This window comes from Neovison vison, chromosome 4, assembly GCF_020171115.1.
Source record: "Neovison vison isolate M4711 chromosome 4, ASM_NN_V1, whole genome shotgun sequence".
Classification (NCBI taxonomy): domain Eukaryota; kingdom Metazoa; phylum Chordata; class Mammalia; order Carnivora; family Mustelidae; genus Neogale; species Neogale vison.
This window is the reverse complement of record NC_058094.1, coordinates 162,009,655-162,027,331: the sequence shown is the minus strand read 5'-3', so window position 1 is coordinate 162,027,331 and position 17,677 is coordinate 162,009,655. Positions and strand designations below refer to the sequence as shown.

Below are 17,677 nucleotides of genomic sequence, written 5' to 3'. Positions count from 1 at the left end.
GATGAAAAATGGGGGAGTAAGCAGTCAGAGTGGTAGCTTGGTTAATGGGAAATAGGGTAGATGAATGGCTCAAGAATGTGAAGGTGTATGTTCTCCAGATCACTTTGTGTGAGACTGCCTCATACACGTTACCTGGGAATATGGTCTGTGTAAAGAATTATACTGGGGTTTGGCTTCAAACATCATTCCTCTGGGGATGAACATCCAAATCTGTATCTGAAGCCCCAGTAAGTTCTCTTACGTAGCAGAGTTCTGTTTCCATCTTTCTCTTAGATGATTTCACTGGGATATCCAAGTGGTACCCCAAATTTAAAATGGCTCAATTTTATCTTTCTCCTGATACTGACTCCTTTGGGGAGGGATTCCTAATGCATCACTGTTCTGTGTCCCCCTCCTGGATCAAATATTCAAAGTCATCTTTGCTTCTCCTTTTTAAACTAACCTCCATGCAGCAATTTGAAAACTTTGTTTGTACTCTCTCCATGATGTCATATAACTGGCCCCACCTTTATTTTCAATTTATAGGTTGACTGCTACCCTACACTCCAGAGATAGCTCCCTATTTATTACCTCCTAACACCAATTATTATGTTCATTTCTGCCAGTGTAATGTTTCCAAACTTCAACTGTGAAATTTAAAAGATACTTTAAACCTATCACAATATCCCTAGCCAGAGATAATGGCTTCCCCCCTCAGGGTTTTGTAGTACCTATGTTTTCTATCACTGTGTGTATGTGTAATTGTTACGTGTGTGTGTGTGTGTGTGTGTGTGTGTGTGTGTGTATCCATCCTTGTAGATTGTAAACTTGTTAGGGTATAGTACCCGTGTCTTGTTTACCCTGTATCCCCACATATTCCTTGTACTGACATGCAACAAATATTTATCAAATGGAATTAAGCAGCTAGTTGGGCTGGAAGGAATCTAATCTCCATTAATAGTAGGTGACCTGGGATAGTCATTTTAATTTGACATTAATTTCATTTTTGTGCATTTGTTTTATTCTGAAAAGCTTTTTTATTAAGCTGTGCTGATGGCATAAATGGAACAGTTAACTGGAAGACCAGACAGGCCAACAGTTTTATTATCAGCAGAAAAATGACTGGTGGGAAGAAAGATGGTGAGTTTAGGTGGTAAATCTAAATCCCCTTTGGGGAGTCAATTAAATGTCCGCTTCCAGTATTCTTTTTGCTTTTTTAGTCATGTGTGGATTTTGGTTTTTTTGATAAGTTAGTCTGAAAAACTCCAGTTTTGTTTTCCTAATCTTCTAAAACTTCTGATCCTTTATGTTCTTAATCCATTATTTTCTAAGTTTTTTTCCTTTGCTGTAGTTTTGCTTTTTTTTTAAACTAAAAATAATTCTTGTTTTTAACCTATTGTGACCCTAGCTTGACACTTATAAAAATTGTTACAGTGTGGTCATTATAACAATTTATTTATAACATTGAAAAACATTAAGAAGCACATTTAACATAAATTATTTTAAAAACAATATTTATACAACCTTAGAAAAATGATCATAAAATATTTTGGCTAATTGTGGATGATTTTTTGACTGATTGTTTTGTTGCAAAACCAAATTGATATGTTTTGCTATTAAGTAATTATATGGCATTTATTTTCTATTGGAAAGAGGACCTGACCCTTGGATGATTGATTATTTTTTCTAAATTTTTTTCTTCCCTATCATAAATGTGTCCATTAGCAATATGCCAGGACCTTTGAAATAATGCATTTCATCAGGGAGAAAAAGACTTAATAACGAAAAGATTAGTTGTTTTCAAAATGTCAATTATCATCATAAGTTTTCACTTAATATTTCTTGATTATTTGCCTTTAAGATCTCTCTGCCTACCACCCTCTGCCCCAAACACCCTCCCCCACCCCAACACAAAATTTTGGCTATATGTGACCATACACATTGACATGTAGCCTCATTTCTGTAACTTTGGGGCAACCAAGTGTCTATAGAAATAACAACAATGTAAAAATATTTTTAAAAGAACAGTCATTTTGTGTGCTAAAATTGCTGCCATGTAACAAATCCTGGGTACCTTGTAGGAGTGATTCCTGGCTTACCTCATTGTCTTCATACAGCCCTGAAGTTGAGGATCACTAGCTTTTTTCCAGCACACACCAAATTATACCTTATGTGGAATCATCCACTGCCATGTTTTTTTCACAATAGGATAGAGGCTTCCAATTCTCCTCTACTCTGCTGTTTTTGAAACAAACCAGCAAACACTGTTGCATTTCTAAGAAATTTTTATTGCTAATACCTATAAGAAAAAAAGGGTTTTATAACAATAACTTTCCATGAGAAGAATACAAAAATTTATTTTAAAAAGTACTAAATGTACTTACTCTAGGTCCTAAGCCCATCATCTCATGGTTTGGAGCCCCAAACCCTCCTTAGATATTCTCAAGGGGTTCTCAAGGTTTCTTCAAGGGAATTACCTGGAATGACCACCTGTGTCTGGCAGGTTCCTTAATCAAGTTGAGGGCCCTCAGCTTCTTAGACACATCCACTCTGCCTGTGTTCTAATCTTCCTAGTTATGGCCCCAGATGGCCCTCAAGGTTACCATCTGCAATGTACTAATGCTTTATCATCTCCTGAGGACTTGAGATCTGCCCTGATTTCCCGGTGCTTCACATGAGATCACCAAAAACTCTCCCTTTGGACTTCACACCATTCTGCACTATATTGACAGTCATCCTTTCTTTTTCTTCAGTTCCTTCTCTTTAACTCTGATCTCTAGAACTCCTGTCGTCTTTGAATATGTCCCTCCGTTTCCTATTTGATTTGCTAAAAAGGTGTTCCATAAGAAGCTGTTAAACCCTGTTGAGTCATTCACTCTGGTGTTTTCTTAGTGAAATGTACTATTCCAAGATCTTTGCATACAGCATTCTCCAGAATCTTCAAGAGATACTTGTCTCTTCCTCTTTTAAACTTCATGCTTCCATTGGACCCCAGATTGATTTTTCTCCTTGGAACCAGAGTGATAACCATAGTTCTCAAAATAGAAGTGATCAATACATCTTGAATCTACTGAGGTACCACATCCTCAGTTTCTTTGAACTCCTCTTTAGCTTCTTCTCCCTTCCTGGTCTCCTCATCCAATTTAAATCTTACCATTGTAGTTCTATGTACAGAGAATATTGAGAGAATAATACATTTCATTAACTGCATGAAGAGAATTGTTTCTAGTTGCTCATGTAGCAAGGCCATTTTAAGGGCTAACCACAGATATCAAATGTTCTTTGGGATGTTCTTGACCATGAGTCCCAATCATCTTTTTTTGACAATTTCGAGAGAGCACAAAAGATTATAAAACATTTATATAGTAAGGTAAGTTTAGTGATTGTATTTTTTTGGTATAACTTTCTTTTAAAATAATGTTCAATTCCAAACTTAGCAGTGGGATGTGTCTTTTCTATAAATAGGATTTTGAGGTATTTGGAGTCTCAGACAATATATTTGGCATCACCCTACCTTGATATACATTAAATACTTAAAAAAATCATAAAGAGCTCTCTAAATATGGATTTTCTTTTCTTTTTCCTCACGTAGAGATAGACAAACTTAAAATTTACCCCAGAATAATTTAAGTAAAAGAGGATGAATAAGCCTTCATATTACCAGCTTATATACTTCACTTAGATAAATGTTTCTAAATTCTCCTTTCTTACTCAAGACAACTTATTTTCCAAAATGGGTTAGCCTTAGGTTTGCTAAGCTTTCATTGTAAGAAACAAGAAATAAACTATCTCCTAAGAGAAAGTAAAAAATAATCATGTACTGATTTCCTATTTATTTTCCACTTAAATATTTAACTTGAATTTAATGTTCTTGGGAGTAAAGTCTATGTGCTTTGAATAATTTGTAGAATTCTCTTCTGCCATCATAAAGGAGCTCCTCTTAGCTCACTGACAGTCAAGGAATGGGCATGGCTTGAAGATAAAAATATCTCTCTAGATGCCTTCTGTTTCTGTGTGGTTGGAGAGGAGCAGGAAGTACTCCTAGGACTGAAAATACATGTTCTCCTTTGCCTCTGAAGGTGGTAAAGTCAGGACGAAGAATCACAGAGTTCCAGGACTTCAAAGGACCATCTATCAGGGAGATGAGTTTCTCCTTCTAGGCTCTGGTTATGCTGGCTGAAATGTCTCCTTTTAAGCTTCAGGTTTGTTTCTTGCTTTAAACAAAAGAATCTCTAGGTTTGTTTCTTTCTTGAAATTGTGGTTGTCAATGCACTTCTTCCAGTCGTCCAGTGTTATTACGATAACTTCACAAAATAAAGAGTGAACTTGGATTATCTGGTCAAATTCTGGTTTGTCATCAAACAAGAGAGATAATTAAGAAAGCAGAGGTGTTATGCAGCATAATTAGCTTGCTCTAGCAGGTCATAATAATATAATGTACAGCCACCAAATGTATTACCTTGTGTTTTCAAATCAACAAAGTAGGTGACTTCCTGGCTTCAAGTCCCCAGCTTTTCCTCTTACTATTCCTGTAGGCTGAGAACCTGCCGTTTTGTCTCTCTGGAGTCAATTTTGTTACCTATAAAATGAAGGACTGAGCTCTCCAGGAGAACAAGTGCATGCCAACTCCGATCGGTAGCATCTGTCAGGAATTCTGGGTTAAGTAGAATGCTGAGGCCATATCCAAGTAGGAAGTAATGCTATGATCTGTCTTTGGTAGAGAAATATATTTGGCTCGCTCAGACAGAATGACATCTAAAGCCCTTTTCAAGTGCAGCATTCATGAGACTAAGTTTATTGATCACCAATTAACAATGGTTTGCAACCACTTTCCAACTGACATTTAAGAAAAAAACAGGACAAAACAAAAACGTGACCATTATATGGAAAATCAAGATGTTTAACAAAATAGTTTCAGTAAGTGGCTTTGGTTGGGAGAGAGAGAAAGAAAAAAACAACCTTTTTGCTTTTTGTAGAAAAAGACGTGAATCGTGGTTTGTCTTCCACCTCACATAAAGCACAGTGCCCTTGCCTCTTAGAGGAATGAAGTTTAAAAAGGCAATGTAAAAAGGCAAATTAGAAGGGATAGAGAAGCTGCCTTCCTTGTGATGAATTCTATGGTCTAGGCAATGTTTGCGAAATAGAAGCGGTCACTGGCCACTGCCAAATGAATGGTCTACAGCACTTTGATGTTGAGTAAACTCAAAGGTGAAGGAGAGACTGCTGAGAAAAGCTTCCGATTCAAAACCAAGATTTATAAAGCGGGATGGATAAAACACCAGGTAAATCTCAGTGAGGAAAAACAACGCAACAGGTTGTGTGCTTGGCTGGAGACTAATGTCCCTCAGAATATTCTTCTACAGCAATTATCAGGTTTGGTAATTAAATTTTAACTTGACTATAGAAATGACACATTAAAAAATAGGTTGGGAAGGAAACCATAAATATGTCAGACTCTGAAAACCCTGAACTGAGTTCTCTCAATGCAGAGATAGCAGATGAGATTCATCTCTTATAACCCATTCTGATTAACTGGTAGCAGCTTCTCAGAGTGCTGTGGATACCAGGGCCCTGAGCCTCAGAAGGAGCTTGCAGATTTTAAGGCTATAAAATATAAGAAAAGGATTATTTTTTCCTGGAAGAACTTACAATTTTTAATGACCAGGGGTGATCATATAGTAAAAGAAGTTTAGGAATTATATTTTTAATGTAACTTTCTTTGAAAATAATATTCCCATTCTTAACATTAAGATTAGTGTAAGGATTCTTAATATAAAGAGGATTTTGAGGAATGGAAGTATCTTGGTGCTTGGCGAAAGTTTGGTCTTCGAAGCTATACCAGATAAATGACTGTTCGGTATTATCTTTCATCTTAAACATTTTTAAAAACCTTCTCCATCATTTTTACCCCCCACTCTTTTTTCTGGATAATACTTACTCTCAAGGCAATACTATGAAGAGTTGAGAAATAGGCATCCTCTTACTTAAGTAATTTGCACTCAGTTAAAGCACCCTTGTCATGCTTGCCATTGAACAGCTTATCTCTTAAAACTCTCTGAACATGAGAGGCAAATTAACAAAATTGAAATGCTTTTAGAAATAGGCTTTAATTTCTTATTAATAAATTACTTATTAATTATAGTGCATTATAAAATTCTTAGGCCGATTTAGCTATTGCCAAGGGTAATAGATCACTTAATCAATACATCTCTTTGTTTAAATTATGCAGTATATTTCCCACACAGCAAATATGTAAGACATTATTTTACACAACACATTAAATCCATTCATTTTGATTTGACAGTTCATGTTTACATAATGTATGGGCTGAATTAAGACTTTCTATGGTACACTTATTTATTTCTAAACGCATTTAATACATGGAGTTTATGCTGCCATCTCAAGTAATGGCTATGTCCCAATTATAGCCAGATCATCTATTCAGAATGACTGCATCAGCTAAGGACCAGGAAATACGCCACAAAAGGGTCTTCGGGTGGCCGCAATCGATGCGGCAAACGCAGGCTCCTGTTTTTCACATCTAGCAGAGCCCCGCGTGCGTTAAGACAGAACAAATGTGTTCTTACTTTAACACGCAACGCCACCTCATTTGGTAGTCTGGTTTCTAAACCTGCAGCAGATTAATAGCAGCAAATTAGAAGGGATAGAGAAGCTGCTATAGGAAACATACTGATAGCAATGAGAAATGACAGCTGACAAGTTGTCTACAGATGAGAAAACAGAAAATCTATAAAACACACAACCTTAAAAAGCATTAGCAGACTGGGACCCGCTGGCCGAGGTGTGTGATCAGTAAACGACAATGCAACCCAGCGGTCTGAAAGGGCATCGTTATATAATAGAGCAGAGTGCGGTAATTGCTATGCCAAATGATGGTCCTCTACCATCATGGAAAAACATTGATTCACTACTTGAGACGACTCAGCTCCCTGGAATGTTCCCTTCTTGGTTGGGGGGCCAGGGGGTTCGTGGTAAAGTGAGGATTTACTGTCTTAAACCTTAAAAATTAGCAGGTGATCGTATAAATGGATCTTTTGGAATGATTAATTTGTTGACAAAGCATCTATGAGAGAGACATGCACATAATAGGTACCTAACGGAGCCCACCCGGACGGACCCCGGACGGGAATACTGATGCTACTTTATGACTTTCTTCTCAAAGAGTTCTGTGGAGAGAGCTTTGAGATTTAAATCTAGCTGGAACTTGCAGGGTCTCACACTCAGCAGCTAGTTTCTTTAACAACCATGTACTCGTTCTTGGTGATGCAGGAAAAGGTCTGGTGAGTGTTCTCTGGACTTTTTTGTACAGAAGGGACTTGGTACGTGCCTGTGCACATGTCTATGCCATTAAAAATAATCATTGTGATAACTGTGAATTTATATGCTATAAATTCATTAGCAATGCACCACCATAATCCTTTCAAAATTTAATGTTTACTAAATACGTCCAAATTTGCTTTTGTTTTTAAGTAATTGTAAATAAGCACTCAAACGCACACGCTCATCACGATGTGGGTCCCTTAGGAGAAAATTTCAAATGGACTATTAATAAAGGAAGACAGGATGCTATTTAGCTAGCATGAGGCCCCACTTTATTGCTACTGCTATCTCTGTCTGTTACTGGATTCTTGGCTCTCTGCTGTCACATAATTGTTGAAATGGCCTGGAGTTTTCTGCACCTCATGACTAAAACATACAAAGAATAGTTTTCATCAAGTTTTTGGTGGCATGATAATGAAGGACATTGAACTACGTTTAGGGAGGATGACATAATCACTCTGGCCACATGCTCATATACCCTTTTGCTCTTCTCAGATATGTAATTTTTCCCTAAAAAAAAAAAATCTGTTATTTATGACTACCTGTCTTCAGTTTTTAATCTTTGCAAATCTAGCTACCCTCACTGTTTGAAGATGGTGTTTCTGACCCCCTGGGGGTTGGACTTTTGGTTTAATTGTTTTTCCCATTAATGGTGATGGATTTGCACGGGATTTAGCCACACACTGGTTTCCAGTTTCATTTGTATCCAGTGGCATGTGTTTGCAGAGGTAATGGATTTGCAGCTGTAGACAATTGCAAAACCATGCGATACACAGAGAGACCAGACCCTGTGACCTTAGCTTGATTAGCCTGACACTGTACACATGTATATTTCAGAGATGATTGGATTTTAGTACTGCGGCGTTTTTAGAGTTTAAATTTGATTGTCAAGATTTGCTTTTAAGGAAGACAATGTGCTTTAAGCTTTCTGTTTGGGAGAACTACTTAGATACATGTGAGTGCAACACGTGTTAGCCAAGTAACCGCAATTGTTGCTGTTGGTGCAGACCATACCAGCATTGTTGATACAGCTCATGTTTAGAACAAGAGCCTGTAACTTCGAATCCTGTGTCATTTGTTGTTTGCAAAAGGAAGCGAGGTGTAAATACTGCCCAAATAGCCTCTGTTGAAGAGCGATTTGTTTTGCAAGTAACAAATGGGGAAGGTAAAGGCAAAGGGTACTTCTCTAAAATGTTGTGTGGGTGCCCATAATTTAAACTGATGCTACAGAAATGAAGTATTATTTTCACAAACAAAACATAGTGGCTTAGTCATTTTCCATTTCCCGATGATGAATGTGCCATACGTCCATATCATGTTTTTCTCAAAGGGAATGGCATACTATACTTAAAGAGAAGCAGGCTTTACTGTGGAGTTGCCAAGGTAACTGACCAGCAAGGATGCAGCTCAGCAGATTGCAAAAAGGCAATTGAGTACATGTGAATAAAGAAATGTGCGTGTCATCTTAAAACCCAGGAGGGCCACGGAAAATTGTGGTTTGGCTCTGCAGATCACAGAAAGGTGTTTTATTTTTTATTTTTTTTTTACTTTTATTTTTTATGAAAGCAGAAATGGAGATGTTCTGTACTAGTCCTTGAAGTGAGGTGATAGGCAGGGGTAGGTCCTTTTAATACTGCTTCATATGAACAACCTTTCTTTTGGCTTTTTATAAGCTAGCTTTTACTACCTTATGGCAGCAAAAACTAAGGCAGACTGTTAGGAGTTTATAATGTAAATGGAGGATGATAACCCCTAAACAGCTACACACATGTGAGAATTAATTCAAGTTATAAAACTGAAATTTAAGTGAAGTACTATACACACACACACACACACACACAGAGTCCACAAACATAACACCTATGTTTACCTCTGCAGTGCTTTTTAACTAGAAGGTATGCATCCATTCAAAAGGCATCAATCAAAGTATCCAGCTGTGTCAGACACCTTCTAGGTGCCAAGAAAAAAAAACAAAGGTAAAAAAAATTCAGTGCTGGACTTCAAGGTGTTTTAATCTCTAGAAAGAATAAGTTAGATAGGGGCGCCTGGGTGGCTCAGTGGGTTAAGCCTCTGCCTTTGGCTCAGGTCATGGCTCAGGTCATGATCTCAGGGTCCTGGGATCAAGCCTGGCACTGCATCGGGGCTCTCTACTCAGCAGGGAGCCTGCTTCCCCCACATCGCTGCCTGCTTCTCTGCTTCTTGTGATCTCTGTCTGTCAAATAAATAAATAAAAAGTCTTAAAAAAAAAAAAAAAAGAATAAGTTAGATAAACTCTGAAGAGATTCCTTTAGATTGTTCAAAATGCTCCTGTGCTTTGAAATGTAGGATTGTGATCGGAATTTGAATGCCTTTACATTTAAAATGAAGTAACTTTTCAGTAGGGGTTCACAAAGCTCTGTAATTTGACCCTTCTTACCAGTTTTTCTCCTTTTACCTTAATTATACCCCAGGATGACTGACTTAATTTTTTTCCTTGGAAGGTACCCTCTTACCCCACAGTTGTATATTGTACAAGTTTTCACTGCTGAAATACCCGAATCCTCATCTATGAGTTTCACAATCTTGCTAGTTTTTTAGGAGCCATGTCAAATCTACTTCTTACGTAAATCTTTTCCAGATCTTCTCCAGCTTCCATTGCTCCTCAACATCTTACCAGGTATTGCCAGAGGAGTTTAGACCTCAGGGATCCTACCTAGTTAGGTAGGCGTTGGTCTCCTAAGCCAGAAGGAAGACAGGGACTGAGTGTCCTTCTCCAGAGAGAATGTGTCACATTCTCCACAGCACCTAGCACTCAGGGGAGGTTGTGGAGCTCAACAGGAGAAAAAAATCTCAAATTCTCATCGTCACTGTTTTTTTTGTGATTTGTTCATTCTTGTTCTTTGGAATGGGACCATTTCCACAGGTGAGTAAATTGTTCTTGAGGAGAAGAAGCTGGGTCCTCTAAATGCCTTGTACAGACTTAGGAAAACTAGCAAAGCAGGTCAAGAAAGGAGTTGTCTCTCTACATACCTAGTTGAAACGTAACTTGCAGCTTCCTTCCGTCTGTTACACAGCCTTTGAAGCTGTGTTTTTAGTAGCAAAGCTATGGATGCATGAAACTACAAGCCAAATATTTTAGTTCAGTTCCCCGTTTTTGGCAGCCATCCACAGAATGGCAGGGACAAGTTTTCACAGATAAAGAAACATTTTGTGGGAGTTCCTATTTTTATGCTGAAAAACTTACTGTCAGTGATCTTGCTATCCAGGGCTTTTAGTTAATTGTGAGCCTAGGGTGAGCAACCTTGAAGTTCTCAAAGTTAATTACTACATTTACAAATCCGTTAGTGACTTAAGAAAAAAGAACTGATCTAATAGGATTTATCTATTTAAAAATTGCAACCACTAGCCAACCAGGAAGATAGAAAAACAAGATTATAGCGGTGACAAGTGTAATGGCAGTAATGTTTTGGTGGAGATGATGATACCACAGAAAAAACAATATGTGGGAACTGATCAAACCAATTTAGCCATTTAAGTGTACACACATCACATATCTTAAGCAATCAGCAAATCATGAAATCTGCCCCATTTCATTTAACAAGATTACTTACCCTGAACTTTATTGTCCTGATTGTTTTTGTTTATTTAGAATATAGCGTATTAGAATAGATTATATCGTGTGAATTATGAAATGTCAAGATCAGGTAAAATGGAATAGAGGAGAGATATGAGGAGAGATACAAATAATAATACAGAAAACATATCCAATGCATTTTTTTAAGTGTATATGAAAGTCACCTTACGTATACTGATGGTACTATATAATACCATATGTGCTTTGCCTAGTGAATAGTTAATACAGTTTAGATTCTTACCATTTAAAAATTACTCTTCATACTTCACTTTGAAAAAAGGAAAAAGAGAAACTGTAGTAATTATGTAGTTTGTCAGTTCTCATGGTATATTTTGTTGGTAATAATGCCCATAAAAAGAAATTACTGAAAAAAATATTACGAATGTCTTCATTATTTAATAACAATTTAAATCATTAAATGTGCCTAATTTTGTTTACATAATATTTGAAAGTCTCTAAACACACCATGTTGAAAGAGTTGTTCCATGTTTTGTCCTGAAATCACTTCCCTTTAAAACAAACTTTTAACAATATCTTGCATGTTGCTTTAGTTTTCCCAAAATTTCTAAAGAAGTGAAAACCTTCTTTAGTGTAAAAATTATTGAAAGTATATCTCATTATTTATCTTTCTATCTTGTGTCTTTCTTCTTTGTTTTCAGTGTACACTATTTTCTCGAAGGTACACTCTGATCGGAATGTATACCCGTCCGCAGGTGTCCTCTTTGTTCATGTTTTGGAAAGAGAGTATTTTAAGGGGGAATTTCCACCTTACCCCAAGCCTGGTATGTTCTCAGTGGGGAAAAAAGTGGTTAATATGTTAAATTTTTCTTTTTGTTTAGTGTCCATAATTTAGATGATTTTTGATCAAATATTATTAACATTATTTGGAATGGTCCGTATATGTGACAAATTGGTTGTTGTAGGACATTTCTTAATTTTAAGATTAGAAATTTAATTACAGAAGGAAATCATTTTTGAATTTTTAAAAAAATGCTTATTTCTAGTTTTCCAGTGTTGAGTTTTGTGCATCTGACAAATGACCTACCTACCTATGTTTGCATAGAAATAATTATAGCTGTACAATTATTATTTTCTGTATTAAGACTTAGATTCTTACACAGTACATTAATTTTTGCAAGACCAAACACATGTTTTAGAAGAGAATGAAATATGGTATTAAAGAATTTTCAAGGAAGGTTTTACAATATGAGATAATTTTATATAACTTCATAATAATATAATGGAGATTAATTTTCCTTCAAAATAATACCAATTACGATGCTTTATTTAATTCACCATTGTTTTAAATTATTTTATGTTGGTTTGCCACAAATGCCATCAAATTCATGAAGATATAGAAAGAATAGCAACAAAAAATGTTGTTATTATAACTCGTAAGTAGCAAAAAGGAATTTTCTGAAAATTATAGCATAGAATTAATATAAATATTATTTTCATAGATTATATGATGAATAACATACCTGAAAACAGTAATAGAAAATAGTTAACCATGTTCTCACCAGCAGTAAGAAAAAGTAATCTTTTCAGCAGTTATTTTAAAAATGTTTTTTTATGTGTCAGTCTGTGTTTGCAAAACTATGTAGCTGAACCTTTTGAACAGTAGCTCCAACATTTGGGAAGAAAGTATGTAGGAAAGAGCACAGTTTCTGGAATCAGCTGAGATTAAATTCTAATTTCACCATTTGAGAAGTTACTTAACATGAAAAATTACATATCCCATTACTAAAATTAGGGCTAGTAATAGTACCACTTTATAGGTGTGTTTGAAAATCAGGTAAAATTGTGTCTGTCGAGGCCAGGAACATTCTAACAAATGATGCTATTGTTACTGTTTCTTAGTTACAGTTCTAAATCCAACAAGTTGGATTTAGCAACTCGTTCTCCAAAGTTTTAAAATTACATTATTTTTGTTTTGATGACTCTTTTATAATTTTGAGCTATCCCTTGAGATTAGCTCAACAGTGTCCAGAGTTTTATGAAAGAAAGTCTTCTCAAGAGAATGAATACATCAGCATGATTAAGGGATTTTCCTGAAAGATAGTTGTCTCATTGGCAGAACTTTCACACTCCTGTGTGACAAAAAAAAAAAAAGAAAGAAAGAAAGAAATAGAAGAAGAAGAAGAAAAGAAGACAAAATTTCCAAAGACATTGTAAGACTGTTTTCTTTGTTGCATGAGATTTCTAGGCAAACTAAATAACTAAAAAGATTTTTTTCTTTACTTGAGGCTCTAATCTAAATTCCCAGATGGATTTTTTTTTTTTTTTTGGTGTGTATTTAGTTTGCTACAAATGTAAGAAAAGATTTTAGAAATATTTTGATTGAAATGATGAAGGCAGCATGTGTAAAAGTAACTTTTATGTCTTAACTCTGTGCTTCTTATCTAGGTGAGATTAGTAATGATCCTATAACATTTAACACAAATTTAATGGGTTACCCAGACCGACCTGGATGGCTTCGATATATCCAAAGGACGCCATATAGTGATGGAGTCCTATATGGGTCTCCAACAGCTGAAAATGTGGGGAAACCAACAATAATTGAGGTAATTTAATTAGAAACAGCAGAATTATATTTTGGGGTTTTTGTCATTTTAATTTCAAATGTTGAAATTAAAATTATATCCCAGAGGTTTTTAGTATTTTGTGCACAGAAACATATTAGGTAACATTTGGAAGTGTACCATTCCTTTCTGTTCATCTACAAAGGTCTTTGTTTTAGTTTTTTATATATAAAAAAGAGCAATCTAAATTAGGGGAAACCATTTAAAGACATTTTGAAAAGGTAGATTATTATAATAAGAATTCCATTTAAGAAAATAAATACAAACTTAAAACACTTATTTGCTTTATATATTAATTTCACATTTTCATGTTCACTGAAATAAAGTCTTTATGCAGAGATCTGATGAGACTCTACCAGGTGCTAGGTATTATGATAACTGCTGGTGGTAGAAAGATTTGTAAGAGGTGAGCCCTGCCATGAGTCTGGTCCAGTCATTGAAGCACTGGAATGGAACTCTATTGTTAGCCAACATCGTTATAACCATTCTAATTAGAAGATACCGTTTGATGCAGATTCGTAAAAGGGTAAATAGGAATTCACTTCACACGTAGAAGGAAGGCTGTCTTAGTCAGCAAAACAACACGTCAAAATCTTGGAGGTACGAACAAAACCACATGATCTCTAAGAACTCTAATTGTGGCTGGTAGGCAGGACACACCCCAGAGGGCAAAACAGAGGTGTTGATGTTGGTAGGGGTAGATCTTTGAGGGGTTTCTAAGCCATGCTGAGAGGTTTGACCTTTATTCTGGAGGGATGGCTGGTATTAGAATTCATCAGATTCTAGCCTAGCACCTAACATCTTACCTGGAAGGTATTAGAAATTAGAAAACAATATTAATATTGAGCCTTTAATGGGAATTAATACATTTTAAAAAATAAATGGATATAAAATCTAGATGTGTTTCCTCGTCTATTCTACCCACCAAAATCAGAATTATAATGGTAGTTAATGGCAGGAGAGTCCTTTATGCTCTAATGCCTACAGGAACTTAGATTCTAATTTAACTGATCAATTTCATAAAGGTTTAGTGGTAGTGAGCAGGGCAGCACTATAGGAACTATAAATGGAATTTCCAGGAGCTTGTACAGGTCCTGAGTGGTATGTTTTCTCCCTCGTATAAATCCTTAGGGAATTACATGCGTTGAGTTTTTCTCCAGAGTTTTAATCAGCCATAGATTTCCACGTCCGCCAAGAGAACGTGTTTCTTCCTTTGAGTTGAAGTTTGTATTAACACAACTTTTTGATGATTTCTATTAATAAATCTGATTCCTTAAGACAATATATAGATACAGAAATAGAATATATAGACCCCTGCATCTATATAGATATAGAAAATATAGATAGAAGAAATAAAGTTATTTTGAGTTATTGTCAAAATAATTTTTTAAAATATTCAGTGAAGTTATATGTTATTTACCTGAAATAATAGCAAATGTCATTTTTTTAAATGAGAAAACACAGAGGAATTCTATTTAAATTGAGGAGCAAAACAAGAATGAACCCCTCCACCACATTTGTTACAGAATATATTAGAAATCCTAGCCAGTGCAGTAAAGAAAGAAAAAAATATTAAATCTCTAAGTATTTAAGAAAAGAAATAGAATAGTCAATGATACAAAGAGTCTACAGACTACTGAAATTTTAAGAAAGTCTAGCAGTCAGCTATAAGCTCAATATAAAAAATTTGGTTTAATTTCTGTACATGAAAAACAGGTATTGAGAAAATAAATGTTTCTAAAAGATACCATTTTTAATAACAACAAAATTATAAGGTACTAAGAATAAATGTAACAGAATGTATGAAAAGTTTGTATGGAGAGAGTCATAAAACATAAGTGACACTAAGATTATATAAGTGAAAAGGTAGTCATCTCTTTAGGGATAGAAATATTCGAAATCATGAAGGCATCACTTCCCCCTAATTGATCTATAGATCTGATGCAATTCCAATAAAAATTGCAATAGGATTTTTCATGAAACTAGTGTCAACTAATTCTAAAATTTGTAAAGCTGATAAATGGCCAAGAATAATCAAGCTACTTCTAAAGAAGAAAAAAAGGGGGAAAGGTTTCTTTCCTTTCTAGATATCAAGATTTACTAAATCTATAGTAATTATCATAAGGTTGTATTGATGCAGAGATAGACAAATTAACCAGTTGCTCAAATAGAGAGCCCAGAAACAGATATATCAATATAAGGAAGAACGATGTATATCAGAAGCAATGATACCACAGATGGTTAGGGAAAAGGACATCTATTGAATGGTGCTAAGAGAACTGGTTTGCCCTATGGCAAACATAAAATTAGATTCTTAACTTCATAGGAAATGCAAAACTCAAGTCCAGATAGTTTAAGGATCTGAACATGAAAAGCAAAATTTTAAACCAGTATATGAAAATGTTGAAGAATATTTTTCTGAGTTTGGGGTAGGGAAGTACTTCTTAAGTAATACCAACATATTTTTACTTGAGAAAAAAGATTGAGAAATTTTACTACATTAACCTTATCAATTGGTGTTCATCAAAACAAACCGTTTAATAAACAGACAACCTACAAACTGGGAGAAGTTATTTTAAAAGTATATAGCTGGCTAATGATGTGTATCTAAAATAGAAAAAAGGACTCCTATAATAAGACATGAAAATCAGAAACAAGACATGAACAGACATTTCACTAAAGACAAAAATGATCATAGGAAAAGACACTTACTCTCATCAGTAATGAAAAATGTTCAAATTCAGACCACAATGAGAATTTTACCCTTGGTAAAAAGTCATTGAGTGTGGAGATGAGGATTGGATAAGTATTTTGGAAAACAGTATAGTATTGAATATTTCACGTAACTGAATATCATTGTACCCTATGATTCAGCAGTCCCACTTCTAGGCATTTCCCCAAAAGAAACATTTACAAACGTCCTCTGAAGGCATGGACAATCATGCTTATTGAACAATGTTTGTATAGCAAAATGTTGGATATCCACAGAACAGTGGAGACCCAAAAGTCTCTCAGCACAAGAACAGATACAAAAATTCATCAGCAGAATAGATTTTTTTAAAATGGGGCCTTTTCAAACAGTGAATTTTTTAAAAATTTTTCTTAGTAGAGTTGACACACAATGCTACATAGTTTCAGGTGTACAACATAGTGATTTGACAATTCTCTAGTTATGCTATACTCAGCACAAGTGAACTACCATCTGTCTCCATACAACTCTATTACAAGTCATTGAATGTTTACAGCAACAATGAACGTCAGCTTGCCCAACAATATAGATAAATGTTGTAAACATAATGTTGAATAAAAAAACAAATCCCAAAAGACTACACAGAGTTAAACATTTTTCTGGAGCTCAACAAACAAACAAACTAAATAACGGATTATAAGCATACATGCATTTATAATAAGACTATATTTAAAATAAATGGGATTATAAGCATGAAACTCAAAATGGCTACTTCTGTTTGAAGAGAGGGATAGGAGAGACTCACTTGGGTTGAGCCAGGATTCTCAGGGGCTTATGATGTTTTTGTACCGTACTACTAACATAATGTTATGAATATGTCAAATAATATGCTAAAAAGATAATGATGAAAATTTAGCATCTGTTTCATTTAATGTAAGTGGTGATTTATCTGTAAAGAACATTTCTTTATTCATATATAGTAGCATATTTACAGTATTTAAAAATATTCTATTAATATAGTCAAAAAGTTTGGTATATCTTAAACTCACATTTAATCAGATAACACCCTGATTAATTTATTCAGTAGATATTTATTAAGCATCTAAAATAGATCAGCCACTGTTCTAGAAATGAGGGATCAAAAAAATGTACACACATGATACCTCTATGCTATGAAGGGCTTCATATCGTCATATAAGTAAAATTTGATTGAGAATGTTACTGTATTTAAATATCTCATTAGATGTGATAGAAGGACTGCATTCTATTATAGCTGTTAAAATTAAATTTTAAATATAAATTCAGATAATAAACTTCTCTTCCTAATTTGTGAAACATACTTCGCCCTTTTTAGTAGCCTGTGACTTTAAAAAAAATTAGAATTTATAATAACGAAATTTGTGATAATTATGGCTAGACATAAAATCTTGCCACTATCTAGAAAATGTCTGATGTTTCTGAGTTTTAGCCATG

The 17,677-nt window shown here is 35.0% G+C and overlaps 1 protein-coding gene across 4 annotated transcripts in view; it reads left to right on the top strand.

The window, feature by feature from the left end:
* The window catches only part of SGCE (sarcoglycan epsilon), a 66,640-nt gene that overhangs the window by 14,820 nt on the left and 34,143 nt on the right, over positions 1 to 17,677 (top strand). For 3 of the 4 annotated variants that reach the window (XM_044246051.1, XM_044246050.1, XM_044246053.1), the window contains exons 2-3: positions 11,593 to 11,715; positions 13,340 to 13,497. In XM_044246051.1, coding sequence (XP_044101986.1) covers positions 11,593 to 11,715; positions 13,340 to 13,497 — 281 coding nt within the window. Of the gene's footprint in view, positions 1 to 1,102; positions 1,120 to 11,592; positions 11,716 to 13,339; positions 13,498 to 17,677 lie in introns of those variants that run through there. The other variant, XM_044246054.1, reaches the window with a different exon arrangement.